Below are 18,884 nucleotides of genomic sequence, written 5' to 3'. Positions count from 1 at the left end.
TTATTTAATTTTTTATCACTTTACATTTTTATAGAGCCGGATGCGCTGTGCAGATTGATATATTGTTTATTTTTTTAATTATTCATTATAACTTGGATTTTAATAATCTAAATTCTTGCTAACTCAGAGTTGATGAGTCCAGTAGGTGGTCCTACTCAGGGATTGACAGCTATCTCTGTATGCACACTCACACATGGGAAGCTGTCAATCATAGAGTGACTCCGCCCACTGGATTTATAAGCCTGGAAAAAGTAGGGATTTAGATAAATAAAATAAAGTTATATTTAATCTTTATAATATAGAGATCTGGGGTGGAATGGGTACTCAACTCAACATAACAATGTATCCTAATTCGTCCCGAATCAGATGCTAAGATTTCCTGTCATCTTGGTCATGATATAATGAGTTTCATAGTTTCTCGTCCTGGGGACTTGAGCCGAGCGCTAAAAAGAAATATCTGGAGTGTAAATGTATCCATGTGTGATTCTGTGATACAATGTATCATCTAGTGACCCAGTTAGTTCAAATTGTTCTTTATTTTCTGACATTTGTCAAGTCATCGAAGGACTCTTCCTAAATGACTGATTGGTTTTTGTTTTTTTCCAGACAGATCTAAGTAGCTTAGATTAATTTAATATACCGGGTAGTCATATTAATACTTAATCTATTAAAGGTGAAATGTCTTCTTTTTTTTGGTAAAAAATAAATGGACAGTTGTCATAGTCCCGCCCCTTTTTCTACTTCAGTATTGAAGATCACTATATGATCTTGTTAAAGGGGCCTAATGGTAGCATGTAAAAATTGTCTTTTACGAAGTACATCGCAGCAACATATAGCCACAAAATTTTTTGAAGATTATGATATCGCATTCCTCTTATCCTCAATAGACTTCAGCTACTAAGAAAATCACATTACACTGTGTACCTTCTCTCTGGCAGTAAATTATGAGTAAAATAAGAAATTCTTCTCTGAGTCTGTTTTGTAATGACTGACAAGTTAATGGAACTTTACTCTTTTCCACATCTTTAGTAGATCTTGACATTTTTCTATATATAGTTTACAGTGATGTTGTTATCTCTGCCATTGTTTTCTGAAATTTCATTGCAGAAGGAAAGCTTCTAGATTACTTTATCAAAAGTGAATTTAAAGGGGTATTCCCAATTTAGAAATTTAAGTTAAAGAAGCTCTGTCACCACATTATAAGTGCCCCATCTCCTACATAGTCTGATCGACGCTGTAATGTAGAGAACAGCAGTGGTTTTTATTTTGAAAAACAATCATTTTTGAGCAAGTTATGAGCAATTTTAGATTTATGCTAATTAGTTTCTTAAAGTTTTTACTTTTGATCAAGTGGGTGTTGTAAAGAGGAGTGTATGACGCTGACCAATCAGTGACCAATCAGCGTCATACACTTCTCATTGTTCCTGCCCAGCTTCTTTCACTGCACAATCACACTGTAACAATGGGCTGGAACAATGAGAAGTGTATGACGCTGATTGGTCACTGATTGGTAAAATAGACAGTACTCTCAAATAGGCAAAACAATAGACCATTTATTAGCCCTTAGGGCTGATTTGTATATTTTTAGATGGATAGACAGACAGATAGATAGATAGATAGATAGATAGATAGATAGATAGATAGATAGATAGATAGATAGATAGATAGATAGATAGATAGATAGATAGATAGATAGATAGATAGATAGATAGATATGAGATAGATAGATAGATAGATAGATAGATAGATAGATAGATAGATAGATAGATAGATAGATAGATAGATAGATAGATAGATAGAATATGTAGATTAGCTAGTGATATCAAGTGCAATAAAATATTATAGTTTGCATAGGCGGACACAAGGACAGAAAAGTAGGCATAAACTAGATAGATATGGGAGAGATATATAATGGCAAAGACATCCACAGTTTGTTTTACTATTGAATTCAATGTACGGATGTAGCCATCTTTATCTTGACTCTGACAACTTGCTGCACCGTGATATCACACAACAAAAGCCATTGAAAGGCATTGTAAAAGCCAAGTTACAGTTTCTTGATACAATAAGAGTCAAGATAAAGATGGCTACATCTGTATAAACAGTATGTAGTTAGCTTCAACGCTCCCCCTAGTGGTGGCTGCAGGCAGCCAGGCTTTTATGATATATTTCTATGTATATACCGGAGGTTTGGAACTTTGAATAAGAAGAACCGGGCTTAGATCTGAATGTCAACCAATTTGGAGGCATTATTGAGCCACATGATGTACCATTACTCGCACCATTGCTCTTTGATACATTGCATCAGTGAGTCTGACAATCCGAGGTCTAGGTCTTACTTATAAAGGGGATATTCTGGGGAAGGATTGTGATGTCCTATTTGAAGGTCACACTATCAATGAGTTGTCAATAGACGAAGACATAAACCCATAATAATTACAGATAAAATCTTGTCTGATTTGCGCAGTTTCAGGGCGTTCACAGATAAGAAAACAGAAAATAGATTTAATTTTTTTGCACAGCTGAGTCCCTATAGATTCCCAATGGCAGGATTTATGTTTGTGATGACTAATTACGGTTTATTTAAAAAAAAAAATTTCCAAAGAGTTTTAACCAAGCCAGAGAGTGATGTCCTTGCCGCGTGCTTGTGCCGCGCGGTGTCTATCGTCTCGTTGAGGAATCAATTGTCTCTGCCTCGCATTGCATGAGCCCCTGGTGAATATCATCACTGCTCACAAATGTAATTATTGGGAAACCACAATGTTTTACATGATAAGTGGTTTATAATTGCAAACATGCCTCCGAATCCATCAATCTGACTCTTTCAGATGATAGCCCGTTTTCAGACAATACAAATGGCTCCTTCGATAGTTGGTAATAACAGGAGCGTTGGAAGCGTGAATTAAATAATACTTAGCAGTATTATTGCAGGATCTACAAAGTGCTTTTGCTATTAACAAATGTATGTTACACTGTGCTATTAACTAAGTATATTTTAGCACCGGAGACCTGTTATTTCCATTTTGTGGGTATAATTAGTTTTATTTTGCATTTTCAGGTCCTCTGAGGTTCCTTTCCCAGACAGAATCTGTTACTTCATTCATTGGAGATACCGCTCTACTGAAATGTGAAATTGTCGGGGAGCCTATGCCTACGGTACACTGGCAGAAGAACCAAGAGGATCTGGTATTGACCCCCGGGGACACACGGGTGCTGGTCTTACCTTCAGGGGCCTTGCAGATCAGTCGTCTACAAGCAGGAGATGCTGGACTTTACCGATGTTTGGCTAAAAATCCCGGCAGCTCCAGGACAGGAAATGAAGCAGAGATCCGCATTCTAACTGGTGGGTGGATCACATTTTTTTCCCAAGAGTCTAAATCGTATTTTTTTTTTGGCAATCTAATTTTGGGTCTCCATTGATAAGCCGATCACAGGGTTTCCCACTGCTGCAATTCTGTGGAGGAACTTATGTTCGTTTTCAGTTTAGCACCACTACAGGAGTAATAAAGTATTACACAGTTCCTATAGAAATCAATGGTCCATCCATGTAATGCACTGACATGCCGGGTCCTCCAGGGATATTTTTTTTTGTAGCCACTCTCCTTTCCTGAATGCCCCTGCACCCTTCTATTAATGTAGAATTTTCTAATAGAGTAAACTACACATCCCCTTTAAATATTGTCACATTAGTTGTATGGTCGATACATTCTTAAAAAAAATTAATCTTAATTTTGTGCTCAAAAAGTTGTTGCATGTTTGCTGTTTTTGTATTGCCACAACCATTAACTTAAAAGGGATTGTCCCAAAATCGATATTCATCACATTTGCACAGAATAAGTGATAAATGTACGATTGTTGGGGGCCACATCGCTGGGACGCCCAACGATCACTAGAACAGGAGTCCCGAGACCCCTGTTCCTTTTCGATCACAATGAGGAGGAGTTTGAATGGAGCGGCGGTGGTGGATGTACCCTGCCGCTCCATTAATGTGGATGGGGGTGATGGAAACAACCGAGTGCTGTACTCGGCTGTCTCTGTCATTCCCATAAACTTTTAATGGAGCCGCACGGCACATGCTTGAATGCCGCTTTTTTTCAATGTACTCCTCATTGCGGTCTTGTAGTGTGGGGAAAGGGGGACTCGAGACCCTTGGAACCTAGCAATGATACATTTTTCAGTGGAGAACCCCTTTAAAATGAATTTCCACAATTTTGGTAGACTAAATAAGTTGAAAATTCTGTGCTGATTAATTTCAGAATATATTTCTATAGCAGTTGGCGTTCTGTTAAATGACAAAATGATAAAATTCTGGGTATATAGAGCCACCACTAGGGGGAGCTCACTGTAAAGGACTCAAACTCATGAATTAATGCACAAGCAATAAGTTCCACCTAGCGATGGCTCCTTTTAACCATGTCTTTAAGAGAATGATATGTAAGTCGATTCTTCCATGGTATATTACTGAAACAATTCACTCATCTTTACATGCAACAAAAGTCTTATATGTGTTTTTGCTGCATGAAACGTTAACATTTTAACTGCATAACAACTTTAACATTAAAAATGGAAATGACAGCCGTAATTAATGTCCCCATTAAAGCATATATATCTGCGACCATTTAGCAAACACTAAAGACCTGACAATCGCTTGATGTTAATATTCGCCGGTGGACTAATATCTCGCATCTCGCTTACAACGCAGCATGTATTAAATGCAAACATAAAAATGATAAAAAGAACAGTAATATCATTACACCGGGGAAATTAGATGAACATGAATGACATAGTAACTTCCAGTAACACTCTGTCATGTTGTAGACATGCCAATGAACATGGGTACAATGGCTCCCTAAGCGATTCGCCGCCGTTAACTTTATCCAGCTTGACGTCTCCCAGCACGTTCCCCTCAGCCCCGTAGTTTATTTTAAGGAGTAATTATTAGATCTCATAGTAGGTGTCTTTCTAGCAAATTATTTGTTTTGTCTAAGATAACGGAGATTTATCGCTATCACCCGCACAGGAAACGGCTGATTTTTCAAATAATATAATTTTCGTTCGAATAATTTTTAAAGGATTGGCATTTTTCCCAGCTGAACCAGTTTTTACACTCAGAAAATACCTAATGGAAGATCTTGCCGCTCTGACATGATGTATGGGCACAGAGCAATAGAAGTTTCAACTGTGTCACAATAGAAGGAATGAATATATTTTATTTATGGGATGATACATAAATAGCACAGCAAAAAAGGAACATATTTTAGCGTGTTTACCTGAGACGGGTAATAAAAGACAACAGGGATGAGAATTCATGCTGACTCTCTATAGCTCAGTGGCTCCTGATAATCTGAATGAACAAAAAAAAGTGACGTAGTGCCAAAAACCAACTCTAGGGGCGATGTTTAAAAGAATGCAACTAACAAAAGGATGCTGATCGCAGATTTTCTTCTTCAAAGGGTCACTCTGGGCAAACTGATACATTGGGGTAGATTTACTAATGCTGTCTAAGATTTAAACAGTGTAAACAGTTTGAAGATGGGCCAAATTTATCAAGGCGGCGCACCTTGTATGAGAAATGTGGCGCATATTGCTAGCCTTGTATTTTCTTCCTTATTCTACCATTTGTTTGGCTTAGTTTCCGCAATGTTTTTGCAAAATTTTGAAGCCACACTCCATTCTGCTTAGCCAGTCCCTTATTTTTAGACACTTTTATAGATCCTAAATGCCTATTAATTTCCTTTTTTTGTATCCACTCCATATTTTGGCCAAAAAAAACTGCATCCAGAACTGCTCTGTGTGAATCTTCACTGAATGAGTTTTCTACTGATATAAGATAAGATAAGATAAGATATACTTTATTGATCCCCGAAGGGAAATTAATAAGTTTATGATGTAAGTTAATCATACAAGCCATAAAAGTGTGATTGGGGAAAATGTCAATCTATTGCTCAAAGACAACCCCTACTTTTTAGGGATTTGTGGTGGTCCAAGCAGTCAAACTCCTGATAATTACACTTTTATAGCATTTCTAATTAACTTGCCATTAAAAAAAAAAAAAAAAACCTATATTAAAAACTGCATCAAAACTGCACGTGTGAATTTAGCCTTAAACCAGTTATTTTCATTGTTTCTAAGCCAAGTACCCAACTTCAACATACTGTACACTGTGTTACATGACGACAGTACAGATACCCCCCCCCCCCCCAAAACAAACATAGTGTGTACCCCTTGTACTTTAAAGAGGAAAGCAGGGGAGAATATTTCTCGATCGTATTTTCTTTTTATCAAATTATATTTAATTTATAGAAAAAGTGTATAGCATAGAAAAATGTATAGCAAAAAGTGATATCACCCATCGTGCCATAGTCCATTTAGAGGATCCGGCTAGATTCACGTGGAGGATGTGGTCGGCATCTCACGACACCCGATGCGACGTTTCGGGGCTATACCCCGACTAATAAATATTTTTCTGTATTTTCCTCTTTATACTACGTTAAATCAGAGAAACAGGAGGCATCTGTTATAGCACGCTGTACCCATTTGTCAATTAAAACAACGTCTACAAATGATATTGCGTGTACCAATTGTACACCACAGGTTGAGAATATAGATATTAGTATAGGACCAAGATAATTCAGAAATGGCTCTAAGGAATATAAAGATTATACACAATAGTGGATAAGTCAGGGGCAAGAAACTTGCCTTAGTGGAATGACCAATACTTTGCCAGGTGTAGATGTAGCAGAGCTGAGATGTATTTCTCTTCCATTATAGCACTTATTGCCGGGGCTTCCATTCCTTGATGGCATTTGAGTGCATTTTTTTCATCTTAAGAACAGTAATCTTGTTCCAAACTACTTGTCAGACTCGTTCAATCTCCCTGTAGATACAGCACACCTCTTAAAAGTAGCCTTTACCAGTTTACACCAATTACTTCTGATGTATTTGACCTCCTTGACACGGCTCTAAGTAAATGCACTGGTGCCGTTCATCTCCCAACACGCCACTTACTATAGACTGTAACCCCTGTGAGGTCAGACTCTGGGCTTCCATTAAATTGTCACTATCACAGGCTTGTAGATTCTTGTACACAGCAAATAACTTTCTTGACATTATTCTGTGGGACTAATCTGATGTAAGCAAAGAAATTATTAATATTACAATGTGTGATAGTTTATCATGTTCAACAAGAGACATTATAAACAGGACATTTCAATGGTGAATCCACACATTACAGAAGCACTATAACCCCAACATTCTGAAATCTAAAATGCCCCCAAACCGCTAGATGCTCTTGGACGCCAATGCAAAATCTGTAACAGGGCCGACAACTAAACAAATGATCACCTCATATGGTGTAGAGGGATATTTTTGGCCCTCTCAGACTCCAGGACCCGAGTGCTACTGTAACCTCTGCACCCACATTAGTTGGCCTCTGAGTGCCCTAACAGTGCCCAATTAAAAGGACAAGCCATAGTGCCCTAACGGTTCCATTTAAGGAGTTCCCATAAGTACTAGCCGGAGCTGACATGAGTTTCAGCCATTGTCCCAAAATCAGTAACAGGGCCGCCAACTATCATGAAAATCTTATGGTACTGGTCTCCTCATATGGTCTAAAGCAGGGGTCTCAAACTCGGCCGGGTAAATGGGCCACATATAGAAAAATGTTTAAGTTGATGGGCCGCATTACTTTTAAATTCTACTAAATGATTGTTATTCAATTAGTTATTTGAACTACTATAATAATACTACATTACTATAATAATACTACATTACTACAAGGGTATGTGCACACACAATATTTACGTCAGTAATTGACGGACGTATTTCGGCCGCAAGTCCCGGACCGAACACAGTGCAGGGAGCCGGGCTCCTAGCATCATACTTATGTACGACGCTAAGAGTCCCTGCCTCGCTGCCGGACAACTTTCCCGTACTGAAAACATGATTACAGTACGGGAGAGTTGTCCTGCAGCGAGGCAGGGACTCCTAGCATCGTACATAAGTATGATGCTAGGAGCCCGGCTCCCTGCACTGTGTTCGGTCCGGGACTTGCGGCCGAAATACGTCCGTCAATTACTGACGTAAATATTGTGTGTGCACATACCCCAACACTACTACATTACTATAATAACAATACTACATTACTATAACAATACTACATTACTATAACAATACTACATTACTATAATACTACATTACTATAATACTACATTACTATAATACTACATTACTATAATAACAATACTACATTACTATAACAATACTACATTACTATAACAATACTACATTACTATAATACTACATTACTATAATACTACATTACTATAATACTACATTACTATAATAACAATACTACATTACTATAACAATACTACATTACTATAATACTACATTACTATAATACTACATTACTATAATACTACATTACTATAATACTACATTACTATAATAACAATACTACATTACTATAACAATACTACATTACTATAATACTACATTACTATAATACTACATTACTATAATACTACATTACTATAATAACAATACTACATTACTATAACAATACTACATTACTATAACAATACTACATTACTATAATAACAATACTACATTACTATAATACTACATTACTATAACAATACTACATTACTATAACAATACTACATTACTAAAATACTACATTACTATAACAATACTACACTACTATAACAATACTACATTACTATAATACTACATTACTATAATAACAATACTACATTACTATAATAACAATACTACATTACTATAATAACAATACTACATTACTATAACAATACTACATTACTATAATACTACATTACTATAATAACAATACTACATTACTATAACAATACTACATTACTATAATAACAATACTACATTACTATAATAACAATACTACATAACTATAATACTACATTACTATAACACTACATTACTATAATAATACATAGTTACATAGTTTGTACGATTGAAAAAAGACACATGTCCATCAAGTTCAACCAAGGGACGGGAAAAGGGAAGGAACAATTTCTACACATAGGAGCTAATATTTTTTTGTTCTAAGAAATTATCTAACCCTTTTTTAAAGCCGTCTACTGTTCCCGCTGTGACCAGCTCCTGCGGTAGGCTATTCCATAGATTCACAGTTCTCACTGTAAAGAAGGCTTGTCGCCTCTGCAGGTTGAACCTTTTTTTCTCCAGACGGAGGGAGTGCCCCCTTGTTTTTTGAGGGGGTTTTACATGGAACAGGATTTCACCATATTTTTTGTATGTGCCTTAATATATTTAGATAAATTAATTATGTCCCCCCTTAGTCGTCTTTTTTCAAGGCTAAATAGGTTTAATTCTTTCAATCTTTCCTCATAACTTAGATTCTCCATGCCCCTTATTAGCTTCGTTGCTCTTCTTCGTATTTTTTCCAACTCCAGGGCATCCTTTCTATGAACTGGAGCCCAGAACTGAACTGCATATTCTAGATGAGGCCTCACTAATGCTTTGTAAAGTGGTAATATTACATCCCTGTCCCGCGAGTCCATGCCTCTTATAATACACGACAATATCTTGCTGGCCTTTGAAGCAGCTGATTGACACTGCATGCTGTTATTTAGTTTATGATTTACAAGTACACCCAGATCCTTCTCAACAAGTGAATCCGCCAGTGTAGCGCCCCCTAGGACATATGATGCATGCAGGTTGTTCGTACCCAGGTGCATAACTTTACATTTATCTACATTAAACTTCATCTGCCAAGTGGATGCCCAAACACTTAGTTTGTTTAAAGAGGCTCTGTCACCAGATTTTGCAACCCCTATCTGCTATTGCAGCAGATCGGCGCTGCAATGTAGATTACAGTAACGTTTTTATTATTAAAAAACGAGCATTTTTGGCCAAGTTATGACCATTTTTGTATTTATGCAAATGAGGCTTGCAAAAGTCCAAGTGGGTGTGTTTAAAGTAAAAGTACAACTGGGCGTGTTTACAGTAAAAGTCCAACTGGGCGTGTATTGTGTGTGTACATCGGGCCGTTTTTACTTCTTTTACTAGCTGGGCATTAGGAATTGAAGTGTATGATGCTGACGAATCAACATCATCCACTTCTGTTCGTTAACACCCAGCTTCTGGCAGTGCAGACACACAGCGTGTTCTCGAGAGATCACGCTGTGACGTCACTCACTTCCTGCCCCAGGTCCTGCATCGTGTCGGCCACATCGGCACCAGAGGCTACAGTTGATTCTGCAGCAGCATCAGCGTTTGCAGGTAAGTAGCTACATCGACTTACCTGCAAACGCCGATGCTGCTGCAGAATCATCTGTAGCCTCTGGTGCCGATGTGTCCTCGCTCGTCCGACACGATGCAGGACCTGGGGCAGGAAGTGAGGGACGACACAGCGTGATCTCTCGAGAACACGCTGTGTCTGCACTGCCAGAAGCTGGGCGTTCTGAAGAGAAGTGGATGATACTTCTCGTCAGAACGCCCAGCTAGTAAAAGAAGTAAACACGCCCAGATGTAACACACATAATACACGCCCAGTTGGACTTTTACTTTAAACACGCCCAGTTGGACTTTAGCAAGCCTCATTTGCATAAATACAAAAATGGTCATAACTTGGCCAAAAATGCTTGTTTTTTAAAAATAAAAACATTACTGTAATCTACATTGCAGCGCCAATCTGCTGCAATAGCAGATAGGGGTTGCAAAATCTGGTGACAGAGCCTCTTTAAATCCGCTTGCAATTCAGGAACATCTTCCATAGTTTGAACTATATTACATAGCTTGGTGTCATCTGCAAAAATAGAAATAGTGCTATTAATCCCATCCTCTATATCATTAATAAATAAGTTGAATAATAGTGGTCCCAGCACTGAACCCTGGGGTACACCACTTATAACTGGGGACCATTCAGAGTAGGAATCATTGACCACAACCCTCTGGATACGGTCCTTGAGCCAATTCTCAATCCAATTACAAACTATATCTTCTAAACCTATAGTCCTTAATTTACCCATTAGACGTCTATGAGGGACAGTGTCAAATGCCTTTGCAAAGTCCAAAAACACTATATCCACAGCGGCCCCTCTGTCTAGGCTTCTGCTCACCTCTTCATAAAAACATATCAGGTTAGTTTGACAACTTCTGTCCTTAGTAAAACCGTGCTGGCTGTCAATTATAATGCTATTTTTTGTCACATAATCCTGTATATAGTCCCTCAATAGCCCCTCAAACATTTTCCCCACGATGGATGTTAAGCTTACTGGTCTATAATTACCCGGGGAAGACCTAGAGCCCTTTTTGAAAATAGGCACCACATTTGCGCTGCGCCAGTCCCTTGGCACTATACCAGTCACTAGAGAATCTCTGAATATTATGAAAAGGGGGACAGAAATAACTGAACTAAGCTCTCTACGAATTCTAGGGTGTAACCCATCTGGTACCGGGGCCTTGTGCACATTTATTTTATTTTATTTAGCTTGGACCATATCTACATTCATCCAATTCAGTATATCAACTGATATATTAACAGCACTGGCACCGGCTACATCAGCTGCTCTTTCTTCTGTTGTATATACAGAGCTAAAGAACCCATTTAGTAACTCTGCCTTCTCTTGATCCCCTGTGATCAACTCCCCATTACCATTATCTAGGGGTCCTACATGTTCAGACCTGGGCTTTTTTGCATTTATATACATAAATAATTTTTGGGGATTTGTTTTACTATCCTTGGCCACCTGCCTTTCATTTTGTATTTTTGCAGATTTTATTACATTTTTACAGATTTTATTACGCTCTTCATAATTTAAAAAGGCTGCAGATGTACCCTCAGATTTGTATTTTTTAAATGCCCTTTTTTTTTGTCATGTATTGCCCCTTTTTACAGAAGGTGTAAGCCATGTGGGGTTTAATTTTAGTCGTTTATACTTGTTACCTATAGGAATACATTTTGCACTATAATTACCCAAAGTAGATTTGAAAATCTCCCATTTATCATTTGTTCCATTATTTGACATTAGTTCTTCCCAGTCTATATCCTGAATTGCAGCCCTCATCCTGGGGAAATTGTCCTTCTTAAAATTAAGTGTTTTTGCCCTCCCAGCCTGTGTTTGTTTTTTACAGTATAGGTAAAATGTAACTATATTGTGATCACTGTTACCGAGGTTTTCACGAACATTGACATTCCCAACAAGATCTGCATTATTAGAAATGAGCAGATCCAACAGAGCTTCACCTCTAGTCGGGTCTTCCACAAACTGGCCCATAAAATTTTCCTGCAACAGGTTGAGGAAATGTCTCCCCTTTGCAGTTGAAGCCGAACCATGACACCAATTAATATCCCGGTAATTAAAATCTCCCATTATTACTACAGTACCCGCCTGTGCAGCCCGCTCCATCTGTTTATATAGCTAACCTTCCATCTCCTCAGTTATATTGGGGGGGGGGGGGGTCTATAGATTACACCAAAAGTAATTTTTTCAGTGTTTACCTCACCTTCTAGTTCCACCCACAAGGTTTCAATCTCCTCACAATCTTCACCCTCTAATGTCTCTTTCACACTCACCTTCATATCACTTCTCACATACAGACATACACCACCGCCTTCATATCACTTCTCAGATACAGACATACACCACCACCTTTCCTATTTGTCCTGTCTTTCCGAAAGTGTAAAACCCTGTAGATTTACAGCCCAGTCGTGCGAAGAGCCTAGCCATGTTTCAGCAACACCAACTATATCTATATGTTCTTCCAGTATCAAGGCCTCCAGCTCCCCCATTTTGCTTGCTAGACTTTTGGCATTTGTGAACATACACTTTAACTTGCCTTTCAGTTTTTCACTTTTATTATCAGAAATGTGATTATTTGACATTATTTGGGCATTTTTATTTTCACGGCTGTTTTGTAACAAAAGGATCTCCTTATCTTGTTGTCTAGTTCTCTCCCCACAGTCTGTTTCTCCCCCCCACCAATATAGTCTGACCCCTCTCTAACCTGACCACCCCTTTATTTTCTACATTGACCTCCCTCCTCAGCCCTAGTTTAAATACTCCACCACCCCAGCTAGAATTCTCTCCCCCAGCACAACGGACCCCCTTCCATTTAGGTGAAAATCATCTGCAGAATACAGTTTGTACCCCAATGAAAAGTCAGAACAATGCTCTAGGAACCCAAAGCCTTCTCCTCTACACGAAGACTTCAGCCATGCATTTAACTCCCTGAGCTCCCGCTGTCTTTCCTGTGATGCGCATGGCACAGGCAGTATTCCTGAGAATACAACCTTGGAGGTCCTTCTCTTCAGCTTGTAGCCTAGTTTTTTAAAATTATTCTTAAGGCTCCTCCACCTACCATTTATTCTGTCATTGGTACCTACATGGACCACAACAGCTGGATCATCACCAGCCCCTCCCAGCAATTTGTCCACCCATTCCACCACATGCCGAACCCTGGCACCAGGGTGACAGCAAACCATTCGGTTGAGGCGATCTTGGCGACAAATTATTCTATACGTCTTCCTGATTATAGAATCCCCTATAACTATCAATTGTCTTGCCTTACCTGCAATACCATCCCGCCGACTACTAGCTGGGCTGTTCTCCCAGCTGTTAGGGAGATCAGTATCCATTAGGGCTGCCATTTCTGAGACCGACACCCTCGCATCATCACCCAACTTTGCAATTTTGCTTGGAATATCAGAAACAGGATTGGCCTTCCTTTTCTTGAACCCCTTTCTACTGCCCCTAACTACATTAACCCAGCTACTTGCCTGATCCTGCTGACCCATGTCTTCACCCTCCAATTCTACCCCACTAACTGCATGTTCCGTCAGCAGCATGCTCCGCTCAAGATTGTCTTATTACTAATGTAGAAATACTAGATTACTATAATAATACTACATTACTACATTACTATAATACTAGATTACTATAATACTACTACATTACTACAATATTACATTACTATAACAATAATACTACAATACTATAATAATACTACTGTACATTACTATAATAATACTACATTACTACAACAATACAACATTACTATAATAATACTACATTACTAGAACACTACTAAATTACTCTAATAATACTACTACATTACTATAACAATAATACTACACTACTATAATAATACTACATTACTATAATAATACTACATTACTATGTAAAGTTATGCATCTGGGTACCAACAACCTGCATGCATCATATGTTCTATGGGGAGCTACACTGGGGGAGTCACTTGTTTAGAAGGATCTGGGTGTACTTGTAAATCATAAACTAAATAACAGCATGCAGTGTCAATCAGCTGCTTCAAAGGCCAGCAGGATATTGTCGTGTATTAAAAGAGGCATGGACTGGTGGGACAGGGATATAATATTACCACTTTACAAAGCATTAGTGAGGCCTCATCTAGAATATGTAGTTCAGTTCTGGGCTCCAGTTCATAGAAAGGATGCCCTGGAGTTGGAAAAAATACAAAGAAGAGCAACGAAGCTAATTAGGGGCATGGAGAATTTAAGTTATGAGGAAAGATTGAAAGAATTAAACCTATTTAGCCTTGAGAAAAGACGACTAAGGGGGGACATGATTAACTTATATAAATATATGAATGGCACATACAAAAAATATGGTGAGATCCTGTTCCTTGTAAAACCCCCTCAAAAAACAAGGGGGCGCTCCCGCCGTCTGGAGAACAAAAGGTTTAACCTGCAGAGGCGACAAGCCTTCTTTAGGCCTTATTTACACTAACGTGTTAAACGTCCTGTTTCAACGGCCGTCCCACGGACCTATGTAATTCAATGTGGACGTTAGCACAGCCGTTGTTTCAACAGACCGTATGAAGGGTCCGTGCGAACATAGGACATGTCCGTTCTTTTCGCGCATCACGCATCCCTCCACAGACTCTCGGGTATGCGTGACATCGCGTCCGGCAGCGCTGAGCACGGATGCACCTCGGACGTGAAAAATTGCAAGTTTCAACCATCGTCTCCAAATCTGTAACAGGCGTGCTAACTATCATTTATAGAATTGGTCTCCTCATATGGGCCAAAGCGAGCTTTTGGGTCTCCTCAAGCTCCAGGACTGAGGAGGCCACTAAAACCTCTGCACCCATATAATAAGCCTCTGAGTGCCCTACCTAAACACTGCCTACCTAAAATGACAAGCCAAAGTGCCCCAAATGTTCCAGCCAAAGAGTTCCCATAAGTGCCAGTATGAGCACCATCAATTTCAACCATAAGTAATAATAATAATTTCACTCCATAAGTAATAATAATGGAGATTTTGACCAAAATTGGCCATTTTGGCAATGAGTGTAAATTTTGTTTATGTAATGTTTGAGTCTATTATTAAACATAGTCAGTCTAAGTAAAATAATTATTAAGAAAAAAAAGGCAGAAAATAAACATCACATAATAAACATCCGTTCAGAGAGAAGAAAGACAACGCGGGTACATTCAGCAACTGTTCCTGCAACGTGACACTTCCCGCAGCATCTGTGTAGCAATGTGTTTGTAGACTTACTTGACAGTCATTAAGTAATCATTCCTGCCTTTATTATAACAAGTGAAATCTGCGACTCCAAGAGCAAGACGATAAACTCAATGCTAATGGGGCCGACTAATCAGAAAATTGGAAGTGAAAAACTGGTGTGAGAGGGTCCTCAAAACCATTGCAGGTGGCATGCATTGTATAAATCAGACTATCGCACCTTGTCATGAAGCTGATGAAGCGTACCGCCCTATTTATAAGAAATATTTTCAGGGATGAACTAGGTAGAATATGTTTAATCCATAAGCCACACACTTAGGCCTGATTCACACGAGCATTGAATATGTCTGTGTGACGGCCGTTAAAACAACGGCTGTCACACGGACCTATGTAATTTAATGGGGCCCTTCACACGGCTGTTGTTTCAACGGACTGTGTGATGTGTCCGTTGAAAAATAGAACATGTCCTATTTTGTTCCGTTTTCACGGATCCCTTCATAGACTCAAGTCTATGGGCATCTGTGAAAACGGAACCTGCACGGGGGCACCACGGATGTGAAAAGTGTCACGTTTATCATGTCCGAATTTCCCCACGCTCGTGTGAATCTAACCTTAAACTATTGGACTATGCCCTATATTGATGGACAGATTGTCCCATAGTCAGTGAACACCAAAATACGTCTATAATGACAACCAGATCGTCCCCTACAGAAAGCCGGAGAGAAAAGTCCAAAAATTGGTCATCAACTAAATCCACTAGAGAAGTGATAAATGAAAACTTGGTGGAGGTCCAATCAATCCCACTGATCATTATAACGGGTGCCCCAAGCTTGTCGTCACTCCCATAGACTTTGCATGGGGCGGAAGCGCATACGGTCAACTGCCACTTCATTTAAACACCTTGTTGCTGCGGTTATGCTGGGATCCCCCATATTAGCAATTGGTGGGGTCCCGTCGGTTGGACCCTCATCAGTCTCACATTTATTAATTATCCATGATAAATGTTTTTGGCTGGAATATCACTATAAAAATAAATGATGGACTATCAGCTCAGTCCACTGATTGGGTAAAAAATTATCGATTGGTGGGGTCCTACCGATGGAACCCATAAACTGAGTCGTCCCCACAGCTCCACAAATGTTTCCATCACTCCCACCAATCTGACACTAATTATATATCCTTGATAAACGTTTTTAGCTAGAACAACCCTTTAAAAACAATTCTGAATTTCTAGGTTTGTTGAATGGCAGATGATATACAAGGTTAAAAAGTAGTGTTCCCCTGGTTTCCGCTGTTTTTTGGGTGATTGTGGCTTTTGCTCTAGCGGGCACGAGGCATATGTGTCCATTATGGTGTAAGGAATTGACCTGGCATCCAAAAATTCTGATACTCTGTTTAGTGTTTTCAACAGTGAATCACTAGAAGAGTTTTCCAATTTTGGGCCTTTTGGGCACTCTAGTTGTCACTATGGGGCATTCCATTTGTCACTGACTACAGGTTAGGATTACTATTATTATTTTTAAAATATATAAATTAATGATCCTAATGGAACAGAAAAAACTTGCTACCCCAATAGTAACCTGTACAAGAAATGTAGGACAGAATTTAAAAAAATCATATAAATTGAACCAAAGCTTATAAGTATCCAAAAATAATGTCTAAGAAAATACATATTTTACCTATGAAATCAAAACTTATACAGCTATCTTAACCCGTTAGTGACCGTTCCATAGTGTTTTTACGGCGGCCACTAACAGGTTTATTCTGATGCAATAGCCTTTTTACAGCACTGGATCGGAATAAATAAACAGAGCAGGGAGCCGTTAAATCTCCCTGCTCTCACCTACCAGAGGTAGCTGAGGGCGTCCCTGCTCTAACGCGTGAGATCGATATCAGTATCGATCTCACCCGTTTAACCCCTCAGATGCGGCGCTCAATAGCGAGCACCGCATCTGAGTGGTTTTGGAGAGAGGGAGGAAGATCCCTCTCATCCCACCGGCACCCGATAAGATCGCAGGGTGCCGGTGTCTTCTATGGCAGCCGGGGGGACCTATAGTGTATGCCTGCTAGGTCATGCCGGAGGCATGGCCTAGCAGATGCCTGTCCGTTTTACACGGACAGGCACTAATACGCTGCAATACAGAAGTTTTGTTGTGTATTATAAATGTGATCGGAAGATCGCATAGTGAAGTCCCCTAGTGGGGCTAGTAAAAAAGTGGAAAAAAAAGTTTAATAAGAAGTTTAAAAAAAATAAAAATTTACAAAAAAATGAAAAACCCACTTTTTGCATTTACAAACTGCTTTATTATTAATACAAAAAATAAAGTAAAAAAAGTTACAAATATTTGGTATCGCTGCATCCGTAACAACCCCGACTATAAAGTTATTACATAATTTAACCCGCACGTAAAAAATAAAATAAAAAACTATGCAAAAATTGCTGTTTTCTTTGAATCCTGCCTTAAAAAAAATGTGATAAAAAGTGATAAAAAAGTCGCATCTACTCCAAAATGGTACCAATAAAAACTACAACTCGTCCCACAAAAAAACAGCCCTCATACAACTGCATCGGCGAAAAAATAAAAAAGTTATGGCTCTTCAAATATGTAGACACAAAAACAAATAACTTAGAAAAATAAGCGTTTTTACTGTGTAAAAGTAGTAAAACATACAAAATCTATATAAATGTGGAATCGTTGCAATCGCAACAACCCGCTGAATAAATTTATTGTGTTATTTATACCACACGGTAAACGGCGTAAATTTAGGATGCCCAAAAGTGTGGTGAAATTGCTGTTTTTGTTTTATTCCCCGCCAAAACAAAGTTAATAAAAGTTAATCAATAAATTCTATGTACCCCAAAATTAAAAATTTCAACTTGTCCCGCAAAAAACAAAACCTTATACAGCTATGTCGACACGAAATAAACAAGTTATAGCTTTGAATGAGATTATGGAAAAACTTAAAAAAGAGCTTGGTCATTAAAGTCTAAAATAGGCTGGTCATTAAGGGGTTCATGTAAAAATAAAAACGCTATGTCCTGTTGAAATGCTGAAAGGCAAAAAATTGTTCTCTAAGCTATTGTCAGCTTTGGGCAATCCTTACTTGTTAGAAGGATCCTTTGACAATAAATAGATCACAAAGTTTCCCCTTGCTTGGACCACCAGCGATTAGCTGTGATCTGGGGGAAACCTAGCGCAAGTGTTATATTTCCCTACAGCGCCACCACAGGGGAAACTAAGCATTACACAGTGTCCATTCAAATCAATGGGTTGTTTGTGTAATTCAGGACAGGACAGGTATTCGAGAGCAAGAGATGTTTTTCGTAACCGCTCTCCACTCTGGCCAAGAGATGAGGGTCCTGAACAGAGGACCTCCCTT

General features: G+C 38.8%; 1 protein-coding gene across 3 annotated transcripts in view; it reads left to right on the top strand.

Annotated features, from left to right (window-relative positions):
* Positions 1-18,884, top strand: part of DCC (DCC netrin 1 receptor) — a 735,384-nt gene that overhangs the window by 376,789 nt on the left and 339,711 nt on the right. For all 3 annotated transcript variants that reach the window (XM_075841459.1, XM_075841451.1, XM_075841442.1), the window contains exon 3: positions 3,059-3,343. In XM_075841459.1, the coding sequence (XP_075697574.1) occupies positions 3,059-3,343 (285 nt within the window). The remainder of the gene's footprint in view (positions 1-3,058; positions 3,344-18,884) is intronic.

Source organism: Rhinoderma darwinii, chromosome 1, assembly GCF_050947455.1.
Source record: "Rhinoderma darwinii isolate aRhiDar2 chromosome 1, aRhiDar2.hap1, whole genome shotgun sequence".
NCBI lineage: Eukaryota > Metazoa > Chordata > Amphibia > Anura > Rhinodermatidae > Rhinoderma > Rhinoderma darwinii.
This window is presented reverse-complemented; position numbering and strand designations above follow the sequence as displayed.